The 20,971-nt window shown below is 45.2% G+C and overlaps 1 protein-coding gene across 1 annotated transcript in view; it reads left to right on the top strand.

Annotated features, from left to right (window-relative positions):
* Positions 1-20,971, top strand: part of LOC147703646 (polyserase-2-like) — a 1,078,318-nt gene that overhangs the window by 876,400 nt on the left and 180,947 nt on the right. The window contains exon 14 of the mRNA XM_086929536.1: positions 144-301. Coding sequence (XP_086785662.1) covers positions 144-301 — 158 coding nt within the window. The remainder of the gene's footprint in view (positions 1-143; positions 302-20,971) is intronic.

Raw genomic sequence — 20,971 nt, 5'->3', positions numbered from 1 at the left:
CCTATGCAAATAATATGCATGTAGTTTAGTGAATAGGGGCCCAGGTGAGGTGCATGGTGGGAGGCTAATGCAATTACCTTGTTTGTGCCGCATCCTTTTGATAATGAGTCTCTCTGTTCTTTTCGTCTGTCCTTTCCTACCAGCGAGACCTCGTTATAATTGGATTTTGCAGAGCGTGGAGCTCCAACTGATTGGAAGGAAGAGGTGCAATTGTCTTTTCGGCATATCAAGCTCTCCAGAGGATGCTCAGAAGACAATATTATGTGGTGGTGACCAGAAAGGGGGAAATGCAGTGTGTCAGGTACATCTGAGTATTGAAGCACAGGAATGAATGATAATTATGACAAAGTTTAATAAACTGATGAAGTTTGATTGTTATTGAATTTTTTAGTTGAATAATGAATTAATGATGCTGTACCTGTTGCTAATATTTCTACTTAACCATTGGTGGTTGTTGTATCTATGTATGTACATGGTATTTCTGTAGCTCGAACCTAGCCAAAAGACAGTGACGCTCTGTACATGGTTAAAGACAAGCATAAAGTCAAAAAGTAAGAGGAGAGCCTTCTGTCTTGTTTCTTTTCTTTTGTACACTTCTTCATTTGTAGCCTGATGGCGTCCTGAGATTGTGAACTTTTCTGCAAGATAAGCAAGGGGGCTGTTTGTGACGGGTTTGTAAATGATGCAGCTGGTTTTGAAGATGGTGTGAGCAGGCAAGTTAGCCAATGGAGTCCCATCAGGAAGGGTATGATGTGATGAGATATGCTGTAGTGTGCAGAATGCCCCTAAGGTGTGCTAGTCTGGACTGTGGGAGGCAATGGAAAAGGAAATTATGACTATCCAGAATTGAGAGTACAAGGTCTTGAACTGCAGTTCTAACGTCACTTTCTAGAAGGAACAGTCTGACTTTCTTTCAAAGGGAGAGCTGATACCAGGCCGTCTTTGTTTTTTGTGTTTTCCTTGAAGTTGAGGTTGGTGTCCGGGGTGACTCCAAGTGACTTGGCATCCAGTGAATGTTGAGGTTCTAAACTGTGAAGGTTCATGTCATTGAGGCAGGTTTGTAGTGAAACTTATTTAATGTTCTTGGCAAATTACAGGTTTTCTATCTTGGTGGGTTTGAGCTTCATCTGTGCGCTGGACATTCAGGTCTGGATAATGTGCAACCAGTGTTTGAAACATTGGAGCCCAGATTTACAAACACTTTGTGATGGGTTTTTGTTATGTATTACCTGCAAACCTGATGCAAAGTGTAGCAGTAGTATTTACAATCTAACTAAAATTGCAATGTGCAATGGACTGTCACCAAAAGTAATGCAAGGATGCACAGTGTGCTACATTGCATAGCTTTGTGCCAAGGAGGTGTTTCATGGGTGGCGCCAGGCGTTACCATGCTACCACCGATGAGTTGTGATACAAATCAATATCTACAAAAAATTGTAGACAGGAATTTGCACCAAAATTCTTTTCATCCTGGAGGCAGGCATAAGGAGGAGATTATCCTTGTTTTTTCCTCTTTGCATAAGGGCTACATTCTACAGCACACATACAAAGTGGGAAATGCCTTAACGCATAGTTTTTGTACTGTAAGGGATGCGTTCCTGAACAAAATCTCTGCGTATCATAGCGCAGAAACCTATACTACAAGGATGTCTGCATTGGTGCATGATAGCCAAAAGTGCGCCAGCACAGGGAGAGCAGAACATCGCCATATCTTAGTAGATATCTTAGTAGATATGGCACTGTTCCGCTTTCTCCCATTCATGTAGCACAACAATTATACTTGCTGTGCTGCGTTGCATGATTTTTGTAAATCCTGGCCTGGATGTCTGAAGTAGATGAGACTTTCAAGTAAAGATGTGGTAAATCTCAATGCTGTTATTTTTGAGTAGAGTAGAGCTCTAAGTGGCCCAATGGAAAGATTGAAGATAATAGGAGACATTAAGGAGCTCTGGGGGGGCTCCACTTATAAGAGCGATCTTTTGTGATATGCTTTGCCCTTGTGAGCAAACTGGTGTCGGTTGGAAAACAGTAGGAAAGATTGTGACCAGCATGATGGTAAGAACAAGGTCCATATCTGTGGAAAGGCCACAGCACCTGGCATTAACAGCCAGGCTTACTATAAATCACCATGACATCTTATGCCTTCTGATACCTCTTGGTCCGTTGGCATCGTTCTGTCAGCTTCAAAACCGTTCAAGCTATCTAAATGTTAGATTTAAGATTGTCTGGACCTTAAAGCTGTGATGGTATAAAGAGGGAAAGACTCCAGTCCTAATTCGCAGTTTGAAGAACTTCTAGTAGACCTCTTCTAAGCAGAGTCACTGCATTAAATACTGTGAACTCAACTTGATAATGTTAAACATTTCTCAGTCTTATCAGGATTAAAATTAATATTTATTAGATAATATAATAGAGTCACTTTAATAGTATTTTCAAACACTCATATTGACTTTGCCGGGCTACCACAACTAAAGCTTTACTTCCTGTCTCAATGAAGCTCCAGAAAACACAAAACCTTCCCATGTACCTCAGATGGTTTCTGGAAATACAAGTTGCCGATGATGTTTACAATATCTACCTTACCTCAGTGGTTCTTAACCTGTGGTTGGTCTGCCACGCCAACTCGGTGGGTCCGCGACTGTTTAGAAAATTAATCATTAAGATTATTAAAGTATATATAAAGAAACAAAATTGATCATTTTAAAAAGTTCTGTAAATGAGAAGGATTTAGAAATTGGAGGCTAAAAATTAATGTTGCTCACTTTAGTTTGAGTCATTGGAGTAGTGCAAGTACAGCAAACAGAATATCGTATAGTCAATGGATGGCCTCAATTGACGTGCCTACAAAAAGAGAGCGTGCATTAGGATAAAAAAAGACAAGGAGATATGCTACAGTTTAGCATATCCCTGCATCTTTAAGAATTAAAAAACAAATTCAGAGAATCTCCAACCTTACATTAAAAATTTCAATTATTCTACATTTGTGAATTAAATTAAATATTTCAATATTTGTTTATTTGTTTGATGTACACTTGTTTCTGTATTTTTGTGTATTGTTTTGACGTTCAAATAGTAGAAGTTGCTTAGACTGGTGGTCCCTGGCTTCCAATAATGACTCAGTGGGGGCCTCCGGATTCCAGTAAACAGTCATTGGAGGTCCACAGAAGTCAAAAGGTTAAGAACTGCTGATGTACCTGATATGCAGTTGCATGACAGTAAGTAAATGGTGGTTGGTAATTATGAGAGACATAGCTTTTAAAAACGAAATGTAACCAAAATTTTAACAAATCCATACACTCAAATGATTTCAGACATGACAAAATAGATTGTTAGATAGATAGATTGATAGATAGAGTGGGTTGAATCTTTGTCATGAATAATAATAATATACAATTAAACTCTGTGGATAGGGAGAGGATAATGGGGAAGCAATAGAGAGGAAAAGAATTCTAGGCCCAGATGGCACTGATTCTAGAGGTTTGAGCCACTTTGTACCTGGTGATTAACAGGTAAGTCTAGGCTTTTGTATGGAAATCCATTAGTCCTAGAACAACATACATTCAATATGTAGCAGTTTAAATGAGAGGAATTAAACAGTGCTACTGTTATAGAAAGTACAAGATAATTTCGCTTAACGGTCCTCTTGACAAGAACACAGTAATAATCTCCAAGGAAGACCAGGAATACTTAGAATTGTGTAAGTGGGGCCTAACCACCTGTGCACTGTACACCAACACCAGGCCTTAGCTTACACAGTCAATCACACTTAGCTAGGTGGTACGTTTAAAACCGAGTGCAGTCTTTTGCCCATTTATTTATAGCCTCTGGCCGCACCTAGCCAGCACCATGTCACCGGCAGTTACCTCTCCAATTTTGACTAAGCTCAGCACTCTCGTGCACACTCCTTGGGATACCATTTGGATGTACTCCTATGTTGTCTCTGCTTCCCCTTCAACCTCCACCTCGGCTTGTGCGGGATGGTGTGAGAGGAGATCCACCAGTTTTTTCGACCCCTGCAGATAGACGACCTCAAACTGGCATTGCTGTAGTTAAATGGCCCACTGTCCAATGCAAGGTGGTGGATGAGGAGCTGTGCCTCGAAATACTGGTGCCAGGTGTTGGTGGTCAGTAATCACCCTGAAGGACCTACTGCAAAGGTATAAACAAAAATGTCCACGAGCCCATTTAATGGCAAGTGCTTGTCTTTCTATATGAGCATATTACGCTTCTGTCGGGGTGAGGTCTCTGCTTGCAAATTCCAATGGCGTCCATCTCCCAGGCTCCACTTCCTCAGTGAGTACCACCCCAGAACCCATTGGCCTTGCCTCAACCAGTAGCTCAGTTTCTTTCTTTGTGTCGAAGTATGCCATTCTTGTCTTGCCCAGGAGAGTTGTTTTTATTTTTTGGGAATGCCTCTTCCTCTCTCTGGCCCCACATCCAGCGAGTGTCCACCTTTGTTAGGGCTCTCATTGGTTCTGCAATGGTGACCAGGTTGGGGATGAACCTGCTACAATAGGTGGCCATTCCCAAGAAACTGCTTACTTCTGAGGAGTTGCATGGTACAGGAGCCTGCTTGATGGCCTGTGATATCCTGGAGTTAACTTGCACCCCTTCTTTGGTTAATACATTCCTAAAGAATTCTACGATAGTTTGGAAGAATAAGCACTTCTCCTGATGAAGAGGGGTACCATGTTCCTAGAGGTGCTTCAAAGTGGCCCGCAGGCACTTGTGGTGTTATCCTGTGGTTGTGGAATAAATCAGAAGGTCCTCACTTACATTCATGATGCCTTGTAATCCAGACAGTGTCTCCCTTTTGCATTTTGGAAGATTTCTGCAGCTGAGGAGATGCCAAAACTGAGTCGCTTGTACCTGCAGAATCCCAAATTTGTACAAACAGTTGTTATATAGTTACTGTCTTCTGCAAGTTGAAGTTGGTGGCAACCCTTGTTGAGCTCAAATTTTGAGAACAACCTGGTCCCCTTCAGGTCAGCAATGATGCCGTCCATTGTGGGAGTAATGTGCCTTTTGGGTTCTCTGCTATAACCATAGGGGATACCATCTCAATCACTCCCAGATTTTCGAACTTTTCCAGCTCCGTTTCATCCTGCAGCCTCCGATGAAATGGCACATGTCGATGCCGTAAGGCTACCTGGCTTTAAGATTTGTCAGTGTGTAAGCTGATGGGTGGAGCTTGCTTGCACCCTAAACCTTGGAAGAGTTCTAGGAATTGGATTAGTAGCTCTTCAATGTGGCAGGCTTGCCCGTTCCTGGCAACTGACACCAGACCTAAGTCTTCTGCGGTATAACTCCCCAACAGTGTGTCTGCCTCTTTATCCTTTATCCATCATATGGAATGCTGCCAGGAGCTCTTGACCATTCAAGCGGACCTGTACTCTCCTAAGTCCTTACAGGGGCAAAGGAATCTGGCCACCATAGGTGTATAGCTTGGTGTGGGACGGGTCTTGGATGGGCCTCAGACGAAGGCATCAGTATTGCTATATGCCCATCACATTCATGACGCCCGTGCCTATGAGTGCTTTGACCTCTGATCCTGGGTCCCACAATCTCTACTAAACGTGTGGGTTGTGGCCTTCTATGTCCCTTCAGATCTCCTGTAAATGAAATAATGAATATCTCTTCTTTGTCATCCGACGGAGATGAATCTTGTTGATATCCAACCCATTAGAAGTGTTTGGAAATGCTTTGAGGCTCCTGGTCATTCAGCAACAGCTGTTGCACTGTTTTAGTCAGTGTCTTCTGCGGGCTCCTCTTCCCAGTGGCCCGCAGTGACACACCTTTACGAAGCGGTTGATTTTACCACAGCTTGAGCATCTGCAACCCTGTGCTGGGCAGTTCTCCAGTGGATGTTCCTCTGGCCACAGTTTAAATGCAAGCACCTTGAGCTTGGTTACTTTTCCTTTTGTATACACAGCATCAGTGCATTCCGTCTTCACACTAGGGACCTTGGTTTGGCTTGTTTGGGTTATCGCTAGGTCCATTTCCGTCACCCTTGCCGCCAACAGGTTATGTGAGTTGGCAATGATGATGATGTCATCCAGGCTGATGTTTGGTTGTCTCAAGATTAGACCCCTGAGAGTCTTATTCCTGCAGCCCTGGATAATTTCTGCTCATATTTCCTTTGGCTGGTCATCTGCTGTTCTCTGCTGGCAAGCTCACTGCAGCAGGCATAGGACTTGTCAATGCACTCCCCACCTTGCTGGCGGGCTTGACGGAGTTTTAATCTCTTGAAGTCTGGATTCAGTTGCGGGCCAGATGTGCATTGAGGGCTATCACTGCCTCATCATAGTCATCCGCTGTGCCTTTGTGGGAAGGTGCTCAAACAACTTATAGATTTCTTCACCAACATGGTGTAGCAAAAGGGAGCCCTTGACTGCTCCACCAGCCCCTTGGGTGGCAAGTTAACTAAATAGTTAGAGCCCACCTACTAGTATGTGTTGATAAGAAACATGTCTCTGCTGTATCCGCAGAGGTGGTGGTGCATTAGCCTTGTCTGCCATCCTTCCTAACACTCATGAGTTATTCTTCCTTTCCGTGCAACCTTGTATGTGTCTTCACTGCTATGGCTGTCACTTGACTATCTCACACCTTATTTATATTTATATGTGTGTCTTATTTTTGGGGGGGTTCTGTTCAGCTGTTGAATAGGCAATTCAGGGCCTCAATGAAAATGCACCCCCTTTTTTGTGCTTTCAAAAAGATTTTTTTACATTCATTGGCATTGAACTGCTCTCAAGCAAAAGTCCCACTGTGATCTTGTTTAGGTGTTTAATTGGGTCTCTCACACGCCCCCAGAAGCAGAAAAAAACTTTCAGACAGTGTGCCGCTTGCAGACAATGCACACAAGCCTCCCTAGCCCTGGGGAAAACTTACCGCCGCAGCTGGCACATGGTCTTCACTTGCGGTACTCTGCTCCTTTCAGCACTTCAGGCTTGGCTGGGCTCATACGGCTTCCTACCACTGGTAGTGGCAAGCAGTTCGGAAATCCTCACTGCCAGGTCCAGGATATGGGGCAGCGTGCGCACTTGAGAGCGCGTGCTGAACTAAGCAGGTTGGGCGGCCCCATAAACACTTGTACCCAATACTACATGGGCTGTTTCCCGCAGACACAGGTGGCTACACTACTAAACGGCTTGCGGTCGCACATCGAGGCAAAATAGAGTGAATCCAACAGCAATGCTCCTAAACTGCTCATACACCCTCGCCGCCAGTGTGCAGGTGAGGCCTAACCACATGTGTGCCGTACCAACACCAGGCACTCGCTGACACAGTGCATCACACCTAGCTAGGTGGCATGGGCAAAGGCCCTGTGTGGTTTTTCAACACTTTATTTATAGCCTCTGGTTGAAACTGGCCGGAGGATGTGCAGCCAGAGGCCACTGAGAGCAGAGATGCAGCTGCAGCACTGCCTAGAGGACTTAGAATAAGGAATTACTGACGGGACCAGACGCACAACTCGAGCACTGCCTAGAGGACTTAGAATGAAGAATTACTGAAAAGAGCAGAGACCTAGCTAGCAGCACTGCCTCAAGGGCTTAGAATGAGCAATTACCATTGGGACCAGAGAAGCGGCTGCAGCACTGTCTAGAGGACATAGAATGATGAATTACTGACAGGACCAGGGTAGCAGGTAGCAGCACTCAATCAATCAGGATTTGTAGAGCGCGCTACTCACCCGTGGGGGTCTTAAGGTGCTGAGGGGGGGCAGCAGATCTGTTCACCAGGTTTTGAGGGTCCTTCTGAAGGTGTTCAGGGAGGGGGCCTGCTGGGAGTTCTTTCCATGTTTTGGTCGCGATGTGGGAGAAAGATCTTCCACCTGCTCTGGCTCTGTGGATGCACGGGGTTTCGGCCAGTGCGAGGTTGGAAGATTGGAGGTTCCTTTTGGGTATGTGGAAGTTGATTCTGTCGTTGAGGTATTTGGGTCCCGGCCCTGATTAGAGGACTTAGAATGAGGAATTACCAATGGGACCAGAGAAGCAGCTAGCAGCGCTGCTTAAATGACTTGAATGACAAATTACCGCCAGGGCGAGAGACGCAGCTAGCAACACTGTCTAGAGGATTTAAAATGATAAATGACCACTGGAACCAGAGAAGAGGCTGCAGCACTGTCTAAAGGACTAAGACTGAGGAATTGCCACTGGGAACGGAGAAGCAGCTAACAGCATTGTCTAGAGGACTAAGAATGAGGGTTTACCACTGGGAACAGAGATGCAGCTAGCCGCAATGTCTAGAGAACTTAGAATGAGGAATTACCACTGTGACCAGAAACACAGCTGCAGCACTGCCTAGAGGACTTAAAAGGAGGAATTACTGACTGGACCAGAGAAGCAGCTAGCAGCACTGCCTAGAGGAGTAAGAACGAGATATTACCACTTGGACCAGAGAAGCAGCTACAGCACTGCCTAGAGGACTTAGAATGAGGAATTACTGGTCGGACCATAGAAGTAGCTAGCAGCACAACCTCGAGGACTTAGAATGAGGAATTAACACTGAGACCAGAGAAGTGGTTGCAGCACTGTTGAGAGGACACCGAATGAGGAATTACCACTGTAACTAGAGACACAGCTGCAGCACTGCCTAGAGGACTTAAAATCAGGAATTACTGACTGGACCAGAGAAGCAGCTAACAGCACTACCAAGAGGACTAAGAATGAGTAATTACTACTGGGACCAGAGAAGCAGCTGCAGCATTGTCTAGAGGATTAGAATGCAGCTGGCAGCCATGTCTAGAGGATTAGGAATGAGGAATTGCCACTGGGAACAGAGACACAGATCCAGCACTGCCTAGGCGACTTAAATGTGGGAATTGCCTATGGGATCAGAGAAGCAGCTGCAGCAATGTCTAGAAGACTTAGAATTACGAATTACCCATGAGACCATTAAAGCACCTAGAAGCACTGTCTAGAGACCTGAGAATGAGAAAATACTACTGGGGACGAAGACACAGCTGCAGTACTGGCTACAGGACTTAAATTGTGAGAATTACCAACAGAACCAGAGAAGCAGTTGTTTCACTGTATAGAGGACTTAGAATGAGGAATTACTAATGAGACCAAAGAAGCAGCTAGCAGCACTGTCTAGAGGACTTAGATGAGGAATTACTGATGGCAAAGAGTAGCAAAACTGACTTGAAGACTTTGAATGAGCAATTAACATCAAAACCAGAGTAGCAGCTAGCAGCACTGTCTGAAAGACTTAGAATGAGGAATTATGAAGAGGCTCAGAGTACCAGCTAGCAGCAGTGTCTAGAAGACTTAGAATGAGCAAGTACCAACGGGACCAGAGAACAAACTAGCAGCACTGCCTGGTGGACTTAGAATGTGGAATTACTGACAGAACCAGCTAAGCAGCTAGCAACACTACCTAGAGAACTAAGAATGAGGAATTACCACTGGAACCAGAGCAGCAACTGCAGCGCAGTCTAGAGGACTTAGAATGAGGAGTTACCACTGGGACCAAAAAAGCAGCTGCAGCACTGACTGGAAGACATAGAATAGGGAAGTACTGATTGTACCAGAGACATAGTTCCATTACTGTCGAGAGGGACCAGAGTAGCAGCTAGCAGCAGTGCCTAGAGTAGTTAGAATGAGGAATTACCGCTGGGACCAGAGAAGCACCTAGCAGCACTGCCTAGAGGACTGAGGAATTACCACTGGGAACAGAGAGACACCTACAGCACTGCCTACGAGTCTTAAAATGTGGGAATTGCCTACGGAACCAGAGAAGCAGCTGCAGCAATGTATAGAGGACTAAGAATTATAAATTAGCTATGAGACCATCGAAGCAGCTTGCAACACTGTCTAGAGACCTAAGAATGAGAAATTACTACTGGGAACGGAGATACAGCTGCAGTACTGTATTTTTGTAATGGTTTTAAGTAACCACACAAATAAAGAATTCATTCATTCATTCATTACTGGCTACAGGGCTTATATTGTGGGAATTACCAACAGAACCAGAGAAGCAGTTGTAGGACTATGTAGAGGACTTAGAAAGAAGAATTACCAATGAGACCAGAGAAGCAGCTAGCAGCACTGTCTAGAGGACTTAGATGAGGATTTACTGATGGGGAAGAGTAGCAACACTGTCTTGAAGACTTTGAATGGGGAATCAATAACAAGACTATAGTAGCAGCTAGCAGCACTTTCTGTAATACTTAACATGAGAAATTACCAACAGGATTAGAGTACCAGCTAGCAGCAGTGTCTAGAGGACTTAGAATGAGGAACTACCAAAGGGCAACGGGACCAGAGAACAAGCTAACAGCACTGCCTGCAATGTGGACTTACTGACAGAACCAGCTAAGCAGCTAGCATCACTGCCTAGAGGACTGCGAATGAGGAGAATGAGGAATTGACACTGTGACCAGAGACACAGCTACAGCACTGCCTAAAGGACTTAGAACGGGGAATTACTGAAGGGACCAGAGTAGCAGGATGCAGCCCCATAGAGGAATTAGAATGAGGAATTACTGATAGGACCAAAGTAGCAGCTAGCAGTACAGCCTAGAGTAGTTAGAATGAGGAATTGCCACTGGGATCATAGAAGCAGCTGAAAAACTCTCTAGAGGATGAAGACTGAGGAGCACTGTCTAGAGGAATGATGAATTACCACTGGGAGCAAAGAAGCAGCACTGTCTAGAGGACTTAAAATGAGGAAGTACTACTGGGAACAGAGAAGCAGCTAGCAGCATTGTCTAGAGAACTAAGAATGAGGAATTACCACTGGGAACAGAGATGCAGCTAGCAGCACTGTCTAGAGGACTGAGAATAAGAAATTACCACTATGACCAGAAACACAGCTGTAATACTACCTAGAGGACTTAAAACGAGGAATTACCACTGGGAACAGAGAGACTGCTGCAGCACTGCCTAGAAGACTTAAACTGTGGGAATTACCTACTGGATCAGAGAAGCAGATGCAGCAATGTCTAGAGGACTCAGAATTAGGAATTACCAAATGATACCATCGAAGCAGCTAGCAGCACTGTCTAGAGAACTAAGAATGAGGAATTGCCACTGGGAAGGGAGACACAGCTGCAGCATTGCCTATAGGACTTAAATTGTGGGATTTACCAACAGGACCAGCGACTCAGCAGCAGCACTGCCTAAAGGACTGATAATGAGGAATTACCACTGGGAACAGAGACACAGCTGCTTCACTCCCTAGCGGACTTAGAATGAGGAATTACCTATGGGACCAGAGTAGGGTTAATGACAATAGGCCGGCTTGACGCACATCTACTGAATAGATCATGCCTCGCAGCGGATGAACTCTGCTAGGCTCGACTTAAAAAAAAAATTAACTAGTGCGTCTAGTCCATTTTTAGGTCGAGCTTGGGCAGTGCATGCGTTGCTCTGTAAGCTGTACTAAATGTAAAATTGATACTTGTATAGCGCACTACTCACCCGCAAGGGTCTCAAGGCGCTTGTACGAATACCGCTGTGGAACCCATCCTGGCTTTCCCTGTGAGGCGTCCACTCCTGGGCACCCCCAAGGTGGAGGCCAGGTATCCTTAGCGTTGTAGGGGCCGTTGTTGAGATTAAGCAAGCTATTGCTCAGAGTTGCAGAGTGGGACTCCATGTTTGGAATAGGCACTGAGGCGAGAATTATCAGGTCTGTGGAATTTTTGAGCCCAAGACCCGCCGAGGCGGGGATTTGAACCCTGGTCCCGGGCCAGACCTCTGCATCAGGGTCTGCCCCTCTAACCATTGAGCCACACTTCTCTGAATGTACTTGAAGCCCCTCCCACTCTCCGCCGTATTTTTCAATGGCTGGAGTCATTGGCCTTGGTAAATGCTGGCTTCTGATTCATGAATAGGCTTGTTCAGGCCCGGACTGGCCATAGCGGGCACCGGGTGTGCCGCAAGGGTGGGGGTCGGTTTTGAGCCCCTAGGGGCCGATTTTGCTACAGGGCCGTTTTTGCAGCAAAGCTGCAAAATCGTCCCTGCAACAAAATCGGCCGAAAACCGACCCTAGCAAAGCGCTCGGCGGCACCTCCAACCCCCCAAGTGGAGGGGGGGGGCCGGCCGAGCACTTTGCCAGGGCCGGTTTTGGTTCCCAGTCCGGCCCTGGGCTTGTTAGTCCCTCCTTAGTACCGCCTGGTCTGATTTTGTAACCTTTCATGGAGACACCCCCAGTTACATGTGTTGTTGCTCAGTAGGCTTTAATTACAGCCTCCGAGCACTGTTTTGTTAAATGCTTTTCACCTTATAGGGAGGACAAGCTCTGTCGTAAGGCTTTTTTTTTCTTTTTTCATAGCACGGCACGCCACAGTGGCGGCTGTGCCTTTGGTATATTTGTCACACAGGCCTTTTTTTCTTTCGATTTCTTAACTTTTGTTTGTGAAAGCGCCCCTTTCACATTAATGGCAGCCACGTCCCTTTCTTGAGACGAGCAGAGTCCAGGTAAAGAGGCACGGCTGTCAAGATCACTTGAGTGGCTAGATGAAAGGTGTGTCTTTCGTAATCCACATTGCGTTTGTGGAGGAATCGTCTGTCAAGAGCAAGCTTTACTTCATCATAGGTGGCGGTCGCTACATTAGGTAGTTCTTTGATGATCTGTGCAATGTCTGGACCAATCAGGTTCCTTAGTGCCACTATCTTTTGTTTGGAGTCCTCCACCCGGGACCCTATCATATAGTCCTCAAAGTCCTCACTCCAACGCTTCCACGTAGGGCCCATACTGTTGCCTGGTGTCAGAGGTAGGGGCTGCGGTTGGCGCATGAACGAGGCTCCAATGGGGTTGTTGGCCATGGTAGGTGCGTCGCCCGGATTGGATGGCCCTCCTGTGTTTTAATTGTGGGGCTGCTGAGTTTGCTTGTGGAGTTGGGCTCGTGTTACCAGATGAGCTATCAGGAGGTGGGTCGAACATCTGTAATATCCCCTTTGAGAAATGGGTGGGTTTGCCTGACTGCGCAGTGACTGTGAGATCCTAGGAAGGTTTCCAGGGTCTTCTGTGTCTCGCAGTGACTGTGAGATCCTAGGAAGGTTTCCAGGGTCTTCTGTGTCTCTGTGCGTAATTTCTATTTTAATTGGCAAGTGTGATCTGTTACACGTCAATTGTAGGCTTCTGAAGAAGTGTCCAGGCCCTTTTTGTGTCTTTGCGCGACTTTTGCGCTCTTTTCTTGACTGGGGTGTGTTATTCAGTACATGGCGCCTGACCCCAAGATGGCCGCCATCGTGGATTCGTGGACTGTGTAAGCGCCGGCGCCTGACTTTAAGATGGCCGCTGCGCGGGACGTCTTGCTCCTTACTTGGTGTCGTTTTATGTTCTTGCCTTTCCTCGAGTCCGGCGTCACGGGGAGGCTGCCGGGTGTGACTCACCCTCGCTCCTCGATCACGGATGCAGGCAGCTTCTTCCTCGCGCCGCACTGGCGCCGCGGACTCCTCAGGCTGTTCGCGTCGGGACCCTTCAGGCTGCTCGCGTCGGGACCACGTGGGGGCAGCGCTCTGGCATATGCGCTCCCGCTCCCCTTATTTCTGGCTGGCGGCCCTTACTTCAGGAACTGCTCAGGCTTCTCGGTGAGTGCATCAAGCGGCAGCTCCGACGCTGAGTCGATGTTGGCAGCGCCGGCGATGATTTGAATTTCGTGCTCTTGTTTCTTCTGCGCCGCCGGCAAAAACAGGCTGCTGGGCTCGGTGGTCGGCCACTCTGGTTGGCTGAGTGATGTTAGGGTTAGTGGGTTTTAGGGACATCCCACCATCGTCGCCATTGTCAAGATCACTCGTTCTAAATAAACACACCGAGACGGAGGCTTTTCAGGAACGTCTACCTTTATTCCCTGTCAGCCTCAGACTGACTTACAGACTAAATCTCTTTCCTGTTTCCTCACTTCCTTTTCCTTCTTCCTGCTCGCCTGTTCTGTCCCAAAGGGGTCAGGCGAGACGACGTGACAACGGCCACCATTAAAGTGAAAGCGCAGCATGGGGCGCTTTGCAAATAACCATCTGCAATGCAATAGGTCTTCCATATTCGAGAGTTTAGTAGCTACAAGACCTATTGTATTGCAAATGCTTGTTACAACCTGGTGTGGGTTGAAATAGTGCAAAATGCCAAACTTGTGACAGTGTGATGGTTAGTACTAAGTGCTGAAACTGGTATTTTTTAGACCTAGAAGGAAGGCAGTGGATGGTTTGATCTCCTGCGGCCTTCTGAGAAATAAATTGGCTCCTGGTACTTGCGTTTTTTATTTACAAATTAACCACTGCACCACAGGAGTCATTTACAGCACCATGAATAATGGAAGATGCTAAGTGGAGTTTGTGTCTGTGTAATAATGTACGGCTCATAAGAATCCCAGAGATATCTAGGGAACAAAATGTTGATGGATTCAACGGACCTTTACAATAACTTCTCCGAAGATTAACCACACAGGGCACCTGTTCCTGGTTCCCCGCCATATCCCCGACCCCCACTATACTGGTTAACCTCATGGAAAGGAATGCAGTCATGCAGAGAGGGAGAGCAATGTGGATAGGATGGATACACTATTGGTCTTCAACTGAAATGTAGAAAAAAGTATGCAGAGCTTCGATACATTGAAAATGAGACTCCATAAACTCAACTTTAAACGCATGTTGTTATTTCAAGAAATAGCAGAAACAACAGGAATACAAACCACCTGGAACCAGGGGCAATCAACTCATACTTGACAATGGCTCCATATATAGAAGCAAAAAAGGCAGCCCAAAAGTCAATAGGTAACAAATCCAGAACTCTAAATATTAGTGCTTCAAAAAGAAATTAGCATGACAAGGAAAAATACACACTTTGCAGTTATATAAAGTTGTTTACATGCGTCATTTGAATTGCTCGGTGCTCATAAGTGCTCACACAACGAAAAATAAAGTGAACAACATAATAGGTATAAAAACAGCATGACAATGGACACACATGGATTGATTCAGTTTGATAATGCCAGTACATAACTTTGTGTCGCTAGGCGATTGACCAGGTCCCTTTTGATGTAAATATCAATGGCGTTTCGACCCTAAGCAATTAATGTGGCATCACCAGGACCATAGGAATTTGGAAAAGCAGCAAGTAATGTGCAATCAAACAAAAATGAAAGGTAACGTGATTAGATAACTAATTAAACAAGCATTGGCATAGCCAATAGGTCTCGCCTTTGGGAGCTTATGTGTTTAGCCCGAACTTTTGGCTATGTTTTAGAGCATTGTGGCTGCCGTGCATTATGTTGAAAAGTTATAAAAAAAAGTGTTACGCTTTTTTGTCACCATTATACAAATGAAGACGGCATTATATGCAACTGAAAAAAAAGATTAAAAAAAGATTTTAACATAAAAAATGTCTTCTACTTTTTTTGTACTTGCACTGCTGGCAACTTCTTCCTGCCTGTTCTCATGCTTGTTTGTTATGATTTTTTTTTTTTGTTATGGGTGAGCGTGACATAAATAACAGGGGAGTGGATGTTGGAAAACAGTAATTTAATTAGAACACGAGCAGCGGACAGACACTAGGGGAGAATCAACAGATGCCAGATTCCAAGGACACACTGACGTGATGCTTAGGTGGAGCGTTGATGCAAAATTGTGGTGGTGAATAATGTTTGGTGATCAGGTGGTGACACTATATGGTGTGGTTTGGAGGTACGTTGTGGATTGTGGAGTTGAAATATGTTGTTTGGTGTGTAATTATGCGGTTTTGCTGGTAGGTCTCATCTTTGTTCAACTTGTTTACTTCTTTTAATCCTTTCTCTTCTGCTCACTCATACTGAATTTTAACTCTTTCTTAATTCTACTCTCCGTCTCATTTCCCCCTACAAGAGGTCGACGCAAATCAATGACTGCTTTTAAGATTATCTGAAACAGAGAGGTGAGATACATGGAAAAAGTACTGAAAAGGAGGATCAACGCCAGGGACAGTTTGGGGGTTCGGGTGTTTTTAGATGTCCGAGAAATACCAAATGGACCCAGAGTTCCCTGTCTTTCTTTAAAAGTAAACAGCAGTACAATAAAAGAACAAACTATGTGGCACAGGCAAAACATCACAGGGAAGACCAGTTTAAAAGAAAGGCCTGGACAAAATACAAAAAGTCTAGGCATTTGGGATAAAGAGTGTTTGTGGCAGCATGGATCTTCAGATCTTGATAGCCGCGTGAAGAACCTCTGGAGTCATAGGAGACGCCAGAGGCACAGACTCAAACCAAGGCAATAACTCATAATGATGTTGACCCCCTACAAAATAGCCAGATTGGTCGCCTTACTGATGTGCAAGGAAAGCGTCAGAACGGATGACCACTGAGAGGATGGGAGACTATTGTTACACCAGTCAATCTCAAACAGGGCATTTGGGCAACTAATATTTCTGTGATGTTGTTTTTAAAGATTGTATACAAAAGAAGGGACAGGGGGGTCTTTTTCCTCTCTCAAGGGAGTGGGAGGTCCAGCATAAAGAGGCCCCAGTGTAAATATTCAGAAAGTAGGATTATGCTGTTCCTCTAGTGTCAGGATTTTAAGAGTCAGAAAAGACCGGAACCAACCGTGCCCCGACAGGGGTTTAGAGTTGGGAATCCATATGTTGGATTGTAATGCCCTCACATACACTTTCAGGTGTCATGCTGCATCATTTGGGCTGCTCCTCGTCGGGTCAGCGGTGTAATACCCAAAGGGCTCCCTTTGGTAGGGGCACTTTATCAGAGATCTTTTATCCAACAGCCATATGGTGAAGTGCAGATGTGGGGCCAGAACTGTGTAGATGTAGGAAGGTGCTTAAAAATAGGGTTCGGAGGATTATAGAAGGACATACTTTTATTCTGGGGGTCTCCTACCCTAAGTAAAAACAAATAACAAGGCACTCGCTCAGGTATAATGTCTCTGATAGGGGTGTCCTTGTTAAAAAGTGTAGGTCAACATGTTTCTCGCTTCCAGTTTATTCTACTAGCGATTCTTCAGGAACGGAAAGCATGAGCTATCTACACCTAGAATTAGTGGTATCAAATTTACTCAAAGTCAAAATGGCTACTTATTAATGTACCTGTTTAGACCTGGATCTACCTGTAGTGGGAGACAAAATGTTGGTATCATTCAGGCTAATATGGTACATAACAAACGCAGATACGGTCTTTGTGGTGACCCTGACTTCTTATCTTTACTCATGTGCAGTGAACGCAATTGCATTTGAGAACATCTAAAAACAACGTAGCTAAACAGATGGTGAGTTCACACAGTGAGTTAATGTGACTCATTGCCGCTGTGGAAATTCAGTAGTGCAGCAGCCATACATTAGTATGGACTCACCCAATTCTGTAGAGTACCCAGGCATCAACAGTACCCGGTGGGTCACGCATAAAGCTTTGCTGCTATGTGTAACTGACTAAAAAGGAAAAATAAAAACAGAAATGGAAGCAGGTGGCTCCAACATTACTTCGCTTTTTACGTCAAATGTTTTCAACAACACCTAATGTTATCAGGGGACCATCCCCAGCGTACTTTTATTTAATGCAAGGTTCACTCATTCAATCCTTGTTATACATAGGCTACTCCTAGAAGTGGTTCTTGACTATTGGCGTGCGAATATACATTGAAAGGTGTGAAAAATATATATATCAAAACATTCCTGGTGTAAGCATTTGTTTCTTCTACTGAACTCATCGATTTGGAACCATACATCCACACGGACAGCGAAGTTAGCTGCTGTCAGCTCCCGCCGAGATAATTGTCTCAACCTTCGCGCTCACAAAGTGCTCGTAATCGGCACCCTGTTCCCCTCGTGTTTGTGGACACATTAAGCTGCTGACTCGCCGTTCCTGCGGCGTTTCCTATATATGTCTCGCTTTCCTCATTGCAGTATTAAGCCATAATTGCTTTGGGGCATGTCCGTTTTTAAAGCAAGTTCTTACCGCATATGTGAGCCTCGTTTTACCGGTCATGATGTGTAAATCCACCCCCTGACCGATACTATTCGGTTTGTGTAGCCCAGTGTACAGCAAAGTGCCCTTCCCATGACCCCGTATTTTCTGGAATGTCCCAGGGCAGTTCCTTCCTTCATATAGTGCCTTCTCTCCATTTAAGCGTGCTCCCCAAACCTACCTCCCAAGAATGAGTGCAACGTCTCTTCAGGTAACGTTTTCAACTGAAAACTAACGTCCCAGTATTATATAATCAGAGCTTAATTTGAGGCGGTGCTTGCAGGAAGTGGCCATGGACATAGATTTTGTGGGTCCCGGATTTGTTACTGATGATCAGACTTCAACCCAGAGCAGGCGAGAGACCTGTAAAAAATGTAGAAAGAAGGAGGGAGACAAAGATAGGAAAACAGTGACATAGGACAAAAGCAGGGATGAAAAGGAACCTGTGAGGGTGAGATAACGAGACAGGAAGAGTTGGTTGGTAGAAAAAACAAGCAATGTCTCTAAGCAGAGCGCTACTGCACAGAATCCTGAGAAGTGTGTGTACACACAGGACTGGAGCCAGCAACAGCAGGCAGCCAAGGTGAGGAAAGCTCGGCCCACTCCAAAACATACAACACTTATTAGCGGCTGATAACGACCAGTGGCAGGGGTAGAAGGATCACATTCCTTGCGCCACCTAAAACGAGGTTATCTAACTAGTTTGGTCATTTTTAAACTGCACCATCTTAACTACTTTACTATTTTAAAGTAGTGTTCCGCTATTAGATTAGTTTTGTACCAGTTTTTAACTGCACCGTGTTGTTCACTTTTAAGGCGCTGCCTTGCATCTAAGTCAGTCCTAAATCAGTTTTAAAAAAACTGCATCGTTTTGCACATATCTTATGAAAAGTTTGTTCTGCAAATGTACTGTGTAAATTGAATTTGAATTGTAGCACCTACCAGCATTAGTAGCAGCTGATAACGACCAGTGGCTGAGGTAGAAGGATCTCATTCCTTGCTCCACCTAAAACGTGGTTATCTAACTAGTTTGGTCAGTTTCAAACAGCACCGTCTTAAGTATTTTAAAGTAGTGTTCCGCTATTAGATTCGTTTTGTACCCGTTTTTAACTGCACCGTGTTGTTCACTTTTAAGGCGCTGCCTTGCATCTAAGTCAGTCCTAAATCAGTTTTTAAAAAACTGCATTGTTTTGCACATATCTTATGAAAAGTTTGATTCTGCAAATGTACTGAGTAAATTGAATTTGAATTGTAGAACCTACCAGCATTAGAGCACGGAAGGGCAGGATACCAACATGTAGCTTCAGCTGTAAACCGGAAGCTGCCGGCAGCGGCATGGGGGCCGGTTTACTCTGAAACAGATACTTGCTAGGGGCCGCAAGGCACACATTTGGGTGGAGCTGAGCTGCTATAATTTCCACAGGTAGCAACGAAAATGGCAATCCTCATGTTAAGCTTTACTGTGCCTGGTGGTGGGTAATGGATTGCCACTAAAGCGGACCCTCATTTAAAAGTGGGTCTTCGGAACCTGTCATCTCGTCACCGTCAAGAATGTCATCATTATCAATACACCTGAATGTTACAAAAATAGTTTATTTCCGTGCAACCAATGTGCTTTTTATTTGAATCTGATTGCTAACAGATTTCTGCAACAGGCATAGAGCACATGAATGGGCTGCGCGCTTGCTGCAAAAAACTGTTGGCAACTAGATTCATATAACAATCCGGAGTGTGAACGCTGGCCGCTGACTGGCCAGCAGCCTTGTGGGAATGTGTCTTCGGTAAAAGATGTGAGCCGTCTTCAATCCCGGCAGGGACACGCAGTGTTTCCCTTGTGGGAGCGAGCGCAATAATTACTAACACTTGGCGCTGCTCTCTCCCACATGGGCAATGCAACGCGTGCACGTTTTTGCCTGCAAACCTGGAGCGATTTGTAAAGGTCTCTTTCTTGTGCAGTCCATGCGCACTGCATAGGCGAGACCTAAAAAGGGGTACAAAAGTGTGTAAAGGTAAGTTTGCAATAGGCTACTTATTCAGTGCTCAATGCTGAGCCCACTGGCTGGGTGAAAGGAGAAACCATAGACTCGAGTGGTGTCACCGCTCTCTGTAGACTCAGGCACTTCAGACCAGAATAACCCAAAAATGAGATGGGCACAGCGGCGGAAAAAGTCTACGAATTTACAACCACTGTGGTTATTTTGTTGTGGATGGTAGAATAAACCCATATAAATGACTTGGCAGCAATGTACCTGGCCACATGAAAATAACAGAAGGTTGTAAGTAAAGTCGGCTGAGCATGAAAGGACGGGGAGGATCATATATGCCCCAAGATGATTGTGAACGGGAAAAAAGAGTATAGTACATGGCTTGGTGTAGTAAACAAAATAATAAATCTATAGGGAAGGGGGCCATTTGGTAGTACCTGACGGCAGAGGGACACCGTTGTATTATACTAAAGGAGTATGGGGGGAGGCTGTGATCAAAGGTAGGGGCTTATTTACAAGAAAGTGGCTTAGGGCAGCACTGCAAGGCTCTTTGCGGTGCTGCCCTATGCTAATTTGAAAGGGCAGGAATGCACGGTATTTACAAGATACAGTGCATTCCTGTCCTTTCCAGTGCCGGCCTACAATTAGCAGCCATGCGCCAATGTAAGCACTCTGTATCTGTTTTTTGTCACGATTATTATTATTTTTGTGTAGGAAAGGGGCACCTTCCTGCACAGAAACAATCACAAGAGGCATTTTCCTCATTCTACTTGTGCTAGAGAATGCAGGACACGTGGAAAGAGAATAAAATGAGGAGAAATGTAACCATTTCACCCTTTTACACCTGCTCTAGGGAGCCACAAGGTTTTGGCGCTGCCCCAGGTTCACGTGATGTTGTAAATCTGGGGGAGTGTCACATTCCATGGTTGTTTAATGGGAACACCCACAGCAACACCCATGGAACGCCTCTTTCACTCAGAGTACAGCAAGGCAGCGACTTGTGCTGCTTTGCCTTACTCCATATCTACGAGGCTATAAAAAGCAACACAAAGTGGTTTTTCTGGGTCTCATAGATATGGTCTGCACACTGCACCGC

The sequence above is a fragment of the Lissotriton vulgaris genome, chromosome 7 (assembly GCF_964263255.1).
Source record: "Lissotriton vulgaris chromosome 7, aLisVul1.2, whole genome shotgun sequence".
Classification (NCBI taxonomy): Eukaryota; Metazoa; Chordata; class Amphibia; order Caudata; family Salamandridae; genus Lissotriton; species Lissotriton vulgaris.
Note: the sequence above shows the minus strand (reverse complement) of the source record. Positions and strands in the feature narration are given on the sequence as shown.